At 49.5% G+C, this 11,240-nt stretch overlaps 1 protein-coding gene and 1 long non-coding RNA gene across 3 annotated transcripts; both read right to left on the bottom strand.

Moving 5' to 3' along the window:
* Positions 1-4,981: 4,981 nt before the first annotated feature.
* On the bottom strand, positions 4,982-7,035 carry LOC146755131 (zinc finger CCCH domain-containing protein 11A-like). The gene is made up of 5 exons (XM_085526378.1): positions 7,031-7,035; positions 6,445-6,581; positions 5,994-6,133; positions 5,749-5,816; positions 4,982-5,282 (listed from the first exon to the last, which is right to left on the bottom strand). Exons 1-5 carry the CDS (start codon positions 7,033-7,035, stop codon positions 5,189-5,191), a joined length of 444 nt encoding a protein of 147 aa, XP_085382504.1. The 3' UTR covers positions 4,982-5,188.
* Positions 7,036-7,587: 552 nt separating this feature from the next.
* Positions 7,588-9,575, bottom strand: LOC146755130 (uncharacterized). Of its 2 annotated transcripts, none has more exons than XR_014938422.1 (3): positions 9,383-9,575; positions 7,998-8,178; positions 7,588-7,816 (listed from the first exon to the last, which is right to left on the bottom strand). It is a non-coding gene; the product is annotated as an uncharacterized LOC146755130 (long non-coding RNA). The 2 variants fall into 2 exon arrangements; XR_014938421.1 differs by lacking the exon at positions 9,383-9,575 and adding an exon at positions 8,489-8,636.
* Between the last annotated feature and the right edge of the window lie 1,665 nt (positions 9,576-11,240).

Here is an 11,240-nt window from a genome sequence, read left to right as displayed (position 1 = left end):
TTTCTCTATGGTCTTTTACTTGCCCAGATCAGCACTCTTTGTTATTATGTCCTGAGTTCATTTATCAAGTTTAAATTGAAGTTTGTTTTTGGTTTCTTGTGAACTCCTGAGGTCTTGCTGTACAAAATATTGTTGGTTGGAGTAGAGTCTTGAGCTTCAACTCTAACACAGAAATTGTCAGCCAGGATTTTGTAGCCTTGTTGTGAACTGGGTTTTAGGGTGAAATCTCAGTTTTCTTTGCACCTGACAGTGTGAGAATTTGCTCTGGCACTTTGTGTACCTCCCTGGTGCTCAGTTGTTCCTTCCCTTACTTGGGGATAACGTCATTTATTCAAGATGATGTCCAAACGAGTTTGTTAACAGTCCTCCGCAGTGCTTTAAGCTGTCATAGGTCAGCCAGAATTTCTGAATTTTCTATAGTCATTCCTACATGTTGAAAACACTGCACTGTGCTTAAGCTTCAGCATATGTGCCAGTAAGCACAGTTCCATTAATTCTAGGGGAGTGGGTGAATTAAGCATAGATCTGAAGGCTGCCTTTGCTCAGTGCAGAGATGGAAGGACTCATGGAGATCTGACTTGATATTTTCCCTTCTAGGATAGGAAAGAGCTCCATCAAAGTAAAAAAGGGGGCATTACTTCCCAGGGAAATAAGAGAAGTCTCATTATTCACAAGTGGTGAACTCTCATTTTCTCTCTCAGTCTGCAACCAGGTTGGGTTGCTGTTTCAGTACTGGCTGTTTTATGCAGGAACTCTGCTCCTGAGGTTAATCCAAGTTGTATCCGAGCCCTTCAGAATGAAAGGGAAATAGCAGCACAGAAATATGGTCTGATTCTGACATAAATAAGTGCAGACCTGGAGATGTAAAATGGATTGTGTGATGTTCAAGGGATTTTGAAGCAAAGACGTCTCCTAGGTAAGATTTGTGGCTGACATTCCCCATACATTGTGGGCACACAAGCTAAGGAGAGACTAATGATGAGCATGCAGAGAAGCCAATGGTTCAGACAGGTTTGTTGTTTGGAAAATAAAGATGAGGTGATTGGTGGTAACCAATATGGCTTCATCGAGGTCAAGCCATGCCTGACAAACTTGGTGGCTTTCATGATGGAGTAACAGCATCAGTGGATAATGGGAGAGCAACTGACATCATCTACTTGGACTTGTGCAGAGCATTTGATCCCGTCCTGCATGACATCCTGGTCACCAAACTGGAGAAAAATGATTTTGATGGATGGACCAGTTGCAGGATAGGGAACTGTCTGGATGGTCACACTCAGAGAGCAGCAGTCAATAGCTCAGTGTCCAGGTGGAGGGTGGTGTTGGGACCAGTGTTATTTAACATTTTTGTAGGCAACATGGACAGTGGAATCAAATGCAGCCTCAGCAAGTTTGCAGATGACACCAGGCTGAGCAGTGCTGTTGATGTGCTAGAGGGAAGGGATGCTACCCAGAGGAACCTGGACAGGCTGGAGAGGTGGGCCCTTGGCAGCCTCATGAACTTGAGTGTGGCCAAGTCCAAGGCCCTGCACCTGGGTCAGGGCAATCCCAAGCACAGGCACAGGCTTAGAGGAGAATGATTTGAGAGAAGCCTTGACCCTGTTAAGAAGAGTTGGTCTGGAGGGAGGTGTCCCTGCCTATAGCAGAGGGACTGGAACTAAATGACCTTAAAGATTCATTCCATCCTATTGTTTTTCTAACCTTAATTTTGCTTGAAGAGTTTTAGAATAAATGAGATTCTGGTTTCCGTGAAAAGTATTTGCAGGGAGCTCCATTGTAGCTAGTAAGTCTATCTTTAAGTTCAAAGGCAATAATGCATTTACCGTGTTGAAGAGAGAAATGAATCAGGAATGGATGATGGTTTAGAATAAAACATAATCCTACTTATTTTCCAAGCAAATATGTGTAAGGAAAAGATGCTGCACTCAGTTCTGGAAATACCCTGACAAATATATCTCTAGTGTTTCACAGCTGGAGATATCAAGATTGTTAAACCACTGGAAGATGTGGAAGTGAATGAATATGGGAGTGAATCTTTTGTCTGTGAGATTTCACACGATGAGGTTCAGAGCCAGTGGTACAAAGATGACGACAAGCTGAAGGCTGATGACAACATCAGAATGCGGCAAGATGGTAGGGTGTAAGAGGGGGATCTTTCTCCTGAGTGGGGGGTGGGTTGGAGATCAAGCATATAAGACATCTGAAATGAAGTGAAGAAGGTTCAAAAGGGAGTTGCCCTTTTGTTTTGGGACTGAGGTTATGGTGGAACAAGTGACATGGTGGGAAGCTTAGTGTGGGAAGTGTGATGCTATCCCACCATCCCACACTGCCGGGAGCAGGTAGGAAATGAGTGCAGTTCTTTCCAAAGTGGGGGTGAACAGGGCAGTCAGTTCACCTCTCCAAAGAGGTTTTGTCTGGCAGTGAGTGTGATCCTTCTGTCTCAGGTACTTTAATGGTGACGGTGGCCGCATTCGGTCAGTCCTTGTAGAAGCCATGTTTAGATTCCACTTTGGTGGGGATGTGGATGTGGGGGAATGGGTGGTTTCATTGACATGAGAGAACAGGCAGTGATGCTGTGAAACCAGATGGGTGATGCTCAGCCTGGCCATGTGCCTCAGAACTCTTTGCTCAAGGAAGCCAAGTATAGTTGTGGGTTTGCTCTCAAGAGCACAGTTTGGTAGGGATGAGTTGGAGGTTGGACTAGATGACCTTAGTGGTCTTTTCCAGCCTTAGTGACTCTGTGGTTCTCTGCTTCAGTAAAGACCTACTTGCTGACTTACACACGTGTCCAAGTCAATGATGCAGCAGAAATCGAATTTGTAGCATAAAGGGCAGAATCTCGTGCCCATCTTACAGTTAAAGGTAACTATGCTTCTGATGATGATTTCGCTTAAATTATGTTATAAACGAGCTTACATCCTTTGCTTTAATGTCAAGGAAGTTAAACACCACCAGGACCTTTGACAGAAATAAAAACTCCTACCTACCTACCTTTGTGCCCACAAAATCTCCAGCTTGTCTTTTGGGATTTACTTTTGCTAAGTAAAACAGATTGTTTTCTTAGGAGGTTGATTTTCTACCTTTAGTCTTCAGATTTGTGTTTGAATGTTGAGGGATAAAAAACATAGCTTGAGTTTTTCTTCATTTTCTCTGTCTGTTTCAGAAGAGCACAGGTTTTGGGTTTTTTTTAATATATACAATGTTAGGGTATATATATGATGTTAAGTGTGATAAAGAAAATGGAGACATTTGAGTTAGCACACTACTCAAGAGTTCAGTCCCCAGCTTTGCCACTGTTAGAATGATAAGGGCAAGAACATCCTGGAAAAGGAATTTCTCCTAAGTTGAGTCATTACATTTGAGCTACAGAGACCTTTACTAGGAGAAAACTTGTTCAGAGCTAAGTTGCTGTATTTAACCAAAGTATTTATCAGTGTTCGTGTTTCATTGAACCTCTTTTCCATTTTGTAATGCGAGGAGTTTGATATCGGGATGGGAAGGTCATGGTTTGATTTGGATGTTGAACTGGGAATCAGAAGATCTGGGCTCTCTTCAGGTTGTCAGTCTTATTGTCTGACTTCTTAACAACATTCCTTTCTTTCTATTATTTTTTAATGATTTTTTAAGGCATTTTGAGGTGATAGGTGTAGTGTTCATGTGCAGTAATGCTGACGTGAGTAAGTAGGGTGATAATGTAAGAGTTTTTTACATTCTTTCTAAATATCTGCTTTCTCTTGTTCCATCCTTCTTAAAGAGCAATCCATTAATGTAGTAAAGGAGCTGTGTGATGAGGATGTGACTGAGCCTGAAGAAGCCAAATTTGAATGCGAGATATCCATTCCTTCTGTGAAACCTCGCAAGTGGTATCTACGTGGGGAAGTCTAACAGGCTGGCAGAAACTTGATTATGCAGCAAGAAGGACAGCCCTCCCGCCCACATGACCGCTACTATCCAATCACCGTCTCCGCCGCCCCCGCCCCTCGTGGTGCTGTGCTGTCCCGTGGTGCATTGTGCGGTGTCGGTAAGATGGTGGCCGTGAGTCTGAGGCTCGGAGACCTGGTGTGGTGAGTTCAGTGCGCTGCGCTGCGGGCGGAGCGCAGTCCGATCCGATCCGATGGAGTAGAAGGACGCTAAAGCCAAACATGGGGCAAAGCAATGGCAATGGCACCTGCAGCACGGACACCCCGCAGCCCTGCCCGGCCCCGCACCTTCATAGATGATCCCGCATCCTCCCCGCTGGGTGGGCGGGGAGGAACGAAAAGGGACGGGATGGGATGGGATGGGATGGGATGGGATGGGATGGGATGGGATGGATGGGATGGATGGGATGGGATGGATGGGGTGGGATGGGATGGGGATGGGGATGGGATGGGATGGGATAGAGATGGGATGGGGATGGGATGGAGTGGGATGGGATGGGATGGGGAACGGGAGGGAATGGAAAGGAACGTAAGGGCTGTGCCAGCAATGCCGCCGCCAGAGGCCGCCCAGGCCCCGACCACCGGGGTACCACGAAGCCACGGCAGCTGCTGGGGCCGCTCCCTGCACAGCGGCTTTGCCCCCAGCTCCTGAATCCCCCGTCGTTGTGTTCCCCCATGAGCCCCTGCCCTGAGTGCTGTGCTTCAGCCTCAGTTATTGAGCCCACTGTTACTGCCTTCTCAAAGGGTTGCCCAAGGAATCAGAACAGCAGAGCTCCCATTGGGCCCAAGGCAGAGTTTTGCTGAGGGTGAAGGAAGGAGGAAGTTTCAGCCCTGGATGGACGCCGTTCTGTGCCCAGAGAGGAGCTTTGTGCCCTCGATGCTGAAGCAGCACCCAGAGCTGGCGGCGGGTGCAGGACCTGAACTCAGAGCCACAAGGAAATCAGAACAGGATGCAGTCAGTGCTGATTGTCACTGCTTTGACTCGGCTTTAAGACTCTGTGCAGAGTCTCAGAAATACCCACAGAGTAACAACAAAAAGGAGCAGGGCTGGAGAGGAACAGGGCTGGTTTTAATTGTTGTTGTTTTAAACTGTCCAATCAGGCGATGGTGTTAAGCCGTCATGTCGGACAGGTCCAGAAGGAGCTCATCCACATCCTCAACGTCACATCAGTTTCTCCTTCCAGTTCTTCTGTGAGCTCCATCAGAAGCTCCTCAAGGTTGTTGTCTTCAGTGATGGCTGCTTCCCCCGCCCCTGTGCAGCTCAGCTGCTAATTTTCTGCCCCTTGTGAGGAACATGATGTAGTGTTGGATTCCTCTGGCTGTGCCATGGGGTCTGTGTGGCTTCCTGGGAGCAGCTCCAGACTTGTGGGAAGGAAAAGAACAATCTACGTGACATTTCTGAGATGTGCTTTCAGCTCTGAGGTCTGTAGTTGACCCTCCCGCCCCTCACACCCACATAGGGGTAACCTGCGGCTGCCTTTGGAGTTAAGGAAACCGGCAGGTGCCTTTTACATCTGTTCAAGTAGAGCAGTTTGAGTCTGGCAATCAGGGGCTGGGCTTTGTAGCAGAAACACATTGCCACCCTCAATGCTTTGTCTGTAAACATGTCAAGAAATCTTCCTCTGCAAAATCCTGCTTGCTGGCTGAGGTACTTTTCCCCATGAACTCAGCAGAGGTTTTGACAAAGCAGTTTCAATGATCTCAGATGACCTCTTCCTTTGTTTCATTATGCCATGACACATCTCAAACACCCCATTTTCCCCCAGTGTGAAAGAACTTCTGTCTGATGGGAAAAGGGCATTAAGGAAGAACAAGTTGTGGTCATCACCTGCTTGGAAGCTTTATGACTTCGGTGCTGAGCACGGTGTATTCGGGCGGGACTGAAGCAAGAGTCTCCTAGGAAGAAACAAGACAGAGTATGAAGCACAGGTCAGAGTTTCCACAAGTACCTTGTGAGACATCTGCTGCCTTCAAGGGAAACAGAAGAGCTGTAGAACACTTGGAATTTCTTCCTTTTCTTCAAGGGCAATGTAAACCTTTCATATCCACTACTGCTTTTGCCACTGCTCTTACCATTGGTAGTTTTTTAGCTGGGGGCTCATCCGCGTCCTCAGCAGCAGATGGATGAATTTCTGCTGCTTTTCGTTTCTGTCTCCGCGTTGGGGGGAAGGTGTTTTTCCAATCAATGGGCCTCACAGAGACCCTGCGCCCACCTAAAGTAAAAGGAAGAGAGAGCTGGTACTGTCTTGCTGCGCCTCAAGAGAGATCAAGTTCTCTTATCAGTCCCACCACCCTTCCACAAAGTTAAATACATTTGGCCAGTGGAATTGCATTGCCCTGTCCGGGATTCTCAGCCATGTTTTGCACACGGTCATCTCTGTGTACCAACAACGCATACAAAGGAACAAAGAAACCCAATAGCTGCACTCAGTAATAATCCAGGGCAAGGAAAAGTCTGACAGAGAGCAATGCAAAATGACAGCACTGCTTTTCTGAGGCACCGTAACAAGCTCCTCGTGCTCACCTTTAACTCTTTTCTTGCAGGGTGATTCCCCTGCTTTTCCCTTCTCCTCCTCCGACCGTTTGCGTTTTAGTCCAGCTGGGCCATGGGAGGAAACTGGGATGTCAACTGCAAAGAGTCCCGGGAAAGAACAGTCAGATCTCAGTAGAAAAACAGTGCATCAAACCCAGGAGCCTGTTGAGTATCTGTACCTCTCTCTGGTGCCTTGTCAACCTCTGTCTGGTTCCCCAGACTTTTTGCAAGGCCGCTCTTTGGAGGAAGGCCACTGGTGTCAAGTTCTGGCAGAAAAGAAACAAGGAATGATTGATGAGCGTCTCTTTGGGGGCAGGTTTGAGCACAGTCAACCACAAGCTTCACATTTTCAAGCACTGTTTGTTACATTTGCCTTCCGCTGCCCAAATGCTGTGCAGTCAGCACAGACCTGCAGTGCATCTTCCTCACTCCAGAAAAAGCCCAGCGCTGCTCTGACAGCCAAAGCACAGACGGATATTTCACTATCACGACTCTCCCCTGCCTCCCCAATGAATGGTGACATGCATCCTGCACCCGCTCAGAACTGACATTCAGAATTGAGCCTTTCATGCTTCACGCCATCGGACACTCACTGTGGCTCAGTAGCGCAGTCGGTCTGTTCCCACCGCGTTCCTTCAGGTGGCGAAAGGCGCAGTGTGGTTTCTGGCAGCCTCCGGGCTGGTTCTCCCAGAAGCAGGGAATCAAACTGCGCTGCTTCTGCAGAGAGAAGGAAAGGAAGGGCCATGGAAACAGGCACATCAGGTCTGCAGGGAGATGCCGCGCTCCAACAGCCATCAGAAACCATTGTGTGGAGACTTAGCTCTGTACCCTCATTTCCTGCCCCTCCTTTCACTACTCCAAGCAGCCAGAATGAACTGCTCTGGAGAAATCCAGGATGGAGAAGGCCTGATAGGGCACAACTGAGCCCTGCTGGCAGGAGGGCAGTGCCACTCTCTCCTACCACCCAGCTCCAGCAGCTTTAGGAGGCTGAGCAATGCGAGCTTTTTGCATCTGGGGAGAAAATGCTTTTGGCTCCTAATGCAAACATCTCCCGCTGTGATATACCTAAGGCACTGAATTCTCTGCCTTCTTTACCTCCTCCCAGTCCCCTCTAGAAACAGAAACCAGTAAGATTTTCACAGCAAACATATCCAGCCTGCAGAAGTGCATTCAGCCCAACCACAGCCATGAAAAGTGGTGTTGTAGACTAAGCTGGAAAGCACATCTTTAGGCAAACACTCACATCAATCCTCATGTGACGGAACTTGCAGTTACTCCTCAAGCAGCCGCCCTCCATCCACAGTCTGCAGACTCGTTCGCTCCCCAGAGCCGCTTCACAGTGGCGGAAGGGGCAGCTGTCTCCCTGCAAGCACAAGGAAACCACAGGAAAATAAGAGCACAGCCTGAAACGTGTCCATGCCATTAGCCCAGGCTGTTAGCAGCGCTATGAGGGTAACATCACCAGCAGGTCTCCCCTGCTCCACCCCTTTCTCTTCAACATGAGGAAATGGAAGAAAACCCAGGCAGAAGAAAGTCAACCGTACCTTAGTGCAGGTGGAGTAGAAGTAGAAGTAGCAGTCCCCTCTTTGCTGAGACATGGTCAAATTCTTAGAGCCCGTCTGGGTTATCTCCAGAGGAATTCCCTGCTCTTGCAAAGAGACGGTTGTGCTCGAACTGCTTGGATCCCCAAAGAGTCCTCTCGGACCGGAACCCTACAGGAAGTGCCTACAAGGGAAGAATCATGAGGAATAAGCATTTTCCCAGCTTTCTTTTGATGCAGTTTGGGCTCTCGAGGAGGGCAATGCCTTGGAAGCAGCTGGTTGCAAGAACTGTGCCAGCTCTGGAACCAATGTGTGTCTAAGTGCCATGACTTCCCCAGCAAGTGCTGTTCTTCATCCCACCAGCAGTTATATACCTTGCAGCATACATTTTGTGTTCCTGCCATGAGAAGGACTCCATCATCTACCCTTGCTGCAGCTGCAGTGGATTCAGTGCTACCACTCACACGTTTGAGAAACCTCCAGTTCTGGCTTACCCGGGCACAGCTGCAGTTCTCCTCCCTTCCAGCTAACACACCAGTGCAATGGCTGGGCAACGCCGTCAGTGAGAGCAGGTAGCACCAGCAGCCACCACCACCGTCACTGCCAGCCGGGACGAGGGCTGACACAGCGTGTCCACACTCTGCGCAGCACTCACAACTCTGGCACTCACTGGTGGCAGCCGCGGCCCCAGGCAGCGCTTGTGAGCTCACTGTGCTTGTGATGTCACTGCACAGCCCACGGCCCAGCTCAGCACCTGGATCTCACCAGGACTTCAGGGGGTTCTGTTAAAAATGTGCTGGATCCGGGGGTCAATAAAGCACAAGTTGCACTCCATGAAGTCTGTGCTCTCCTTCCCTTCTAATGTCTAAAACAAAGGCTGGGGACCAGCAGCAGTTCTGCAGGGCTGTAGCAGTGATGCTCTGTCACGGCTTGAAGCAGAGATTGAGCACCTGGTGGGATGGCAGGGCCAACCCAGGGCAGCTCAGGCACATGCAAACCCCTCCCAGACATCACTGAAAGGTTGGCAGTGCAGGTGAGGGTGTCTGACTGGAGATCACTGCCTGCCTGAGCCCTTCCAATGGTCAGCAGTTTTTTCCTTCCTTTCTGTGCCCACAGCTGCTGCACTCGGGCTTATCCTCACCTGCTGCAGCCCAGGACTTTGATACCCCATTATCACTGCTGTGCTTTCCATTGCACTGCAGCATCACACAGGGCAGTAATGGCAGTTCATCATCCTCACCAAAACGTGTGACAGAATCTCACAAGGAATCAATTTCCCCTGCAAACAGCCACTCGGAAGGGCCTCCATTGAGCTGGGAGCTCCTCCCCAGCCCAGCTGTTCTGCTCAGACTCCTTCCAGCAGCCGCCCAGCACCAAATCCAGCTCACCTTATTGGCCTGGTCAGTCCGGGCTGTGCCCAGCTCACACACACGCCGCAGCGGTGCCTGCAGTGGGCTCCCAAAGGATGATCTCCAACAAGGAACGCTCACAGCTCAGTGTCTGTGTGCAGCACGCTCACCAGAGCACCAGCTCTGCTCGACAGCTGGGGGCCAAACCCTCCCAACCCAGCAATGACTGTGACCTCACACAGACCAACATCACTGCTGCTCTTTCATCATAAACACAGGCAGCCAGCACCTCCTAGATCCAATTGTAAGAGACCAACACAAGGGTCACCCAGTGGGGTTATCTGAAGTAAAGTAACAGAGAACTGAGGTGACTCTTGTCACAACACTGGGAATGGGGACCAAACCTTCAGGCCAGGTTTCTTGCAGTTAAGATTCCTCAGAGGGAGGTTTGCAGTCCCAGAGAAGCCCATGAGCTCCTCTGCACGATGCTCGGAGCAGAGCTGCCTCGTGATTCATCAGTGCTCCATTCCATAACTAAGTACATCTCAGATGAAATAATAATATTTCATGGTCACTTCTTCCTTTCTGTGAGACAAGCCTTAAATGTGTCTTTTTAAAGTCGTCGTGCACCGAATCTACAGCATGCTAGCAATATAGCTAGGTATAATGACATCACATAGAATGGAGTGTTTGCAGGGCTTAAGGCCGTGAATCACGGGTGAGATATGATATTCCCACTGCAATGATGCTTTTAGGGCAGGTTTAAGTGCCTTCCGCTTTGTGTAACGTGGAGTCTGTAGGATGACAATAATGATTGTGGAATCACACTCATCTTTGAGCTCTAACTCACATCCACGTCAGGAGCCTTCCCAAAGATCAGGCCCTGGTTTGCCTGCCCTGCTGGGCCCAGCTCAGTGCAGGACAGGAGATGGATTTCTGCTGTCCCTGTGCTCAGACTCCACAGCCCAAGATAAGCTGCAGCTGAGATCTCACAGAGCACTCTGAGGTTTCTCTGCAGCTGTTTTCTGCTGCTGTTACACAGCACGGAATAGCTGGGATCCCCCAGGCACTGCCCTCGCACCAATAACTCCATTGTGCTCAGGATGTGCCAATGTGCTGAAGTCAAACTGTGCCATGTGGGTTTCACACAGATCGAACGCAGGCTGCAGATCTGCTGGCAGCCCTCAGGAGCTCCCCTGCCCTAATCCCACTCTTGCACTCCTTCCCTTCGTGCTCTTGTGGCCTTTAATAACACCGTGACACCTGACAGCCTCCTCCTGTCTGTAAGCTGTCATTTTATGCAGCCGTTTCTCTTCCGTTTACCCCCCAAACTGAAGATGTTTCCCTGCAGTGAATAAGCGATGAGGTTCTTTTCACCTCTCCTTGGACAACTTCCTTTATTGTTTTTTCGGAGCATTAGGGACTCTGAGACCCTGGAGTGTGTCCAGAGAGGAGCAATGGAGCTGAGAAGGGCCTGGAGCTCAGTGGGGTCCTATGGGGGTGACCAAGGGGACGGCAGGCAGCCAGTTTTCCCTGTTTTTCTCTCTGGATCCATCCCCGCCTCAATGGGGCCATCAAACCCTTTTGCTGCAGAACCCGCAGGCACTTCACCTTGAAGGATCATTACCTACATTGAAACTACTGTTACATGCAGGCGCACAGGAGTGCCCTGGTTTTCACAGGCTCTGGGCAGAGACGTTCAGGTCTGGAGGCATTTGGGGCATCACTAATTGAGCTGCAAAATGAGCTTATAGCTCCTGACTCCTCCCATCCAGAAATATCGCTCCTATATCGGCCCGCGCTGCCGGAGCTCACGGGACTCGGCTCCCCGCCGCCGGGATCGGGTGGTGTGTGCGGGGCTGGGGGTCGGGCTGTATTGTGCTGTTGTGTTGTGATG

This window comes from Coturnix japonica, chromosome 36 (genome assembly GCF_054131305.1).
Source record: "Coturnix japonica strain WE chromosome 36, WE-NBRP24, whole genome shotgun sequence".
Classification (NCBI taxonomy): Eukaryota; Metazoa; Chordata; class Aves; order Galliformes; family Phasianidae; genus Coturnix; species Coturnix japonica.
This window is presented reverse-complemented; position numbering and strand designations above follow the sequence as displayed.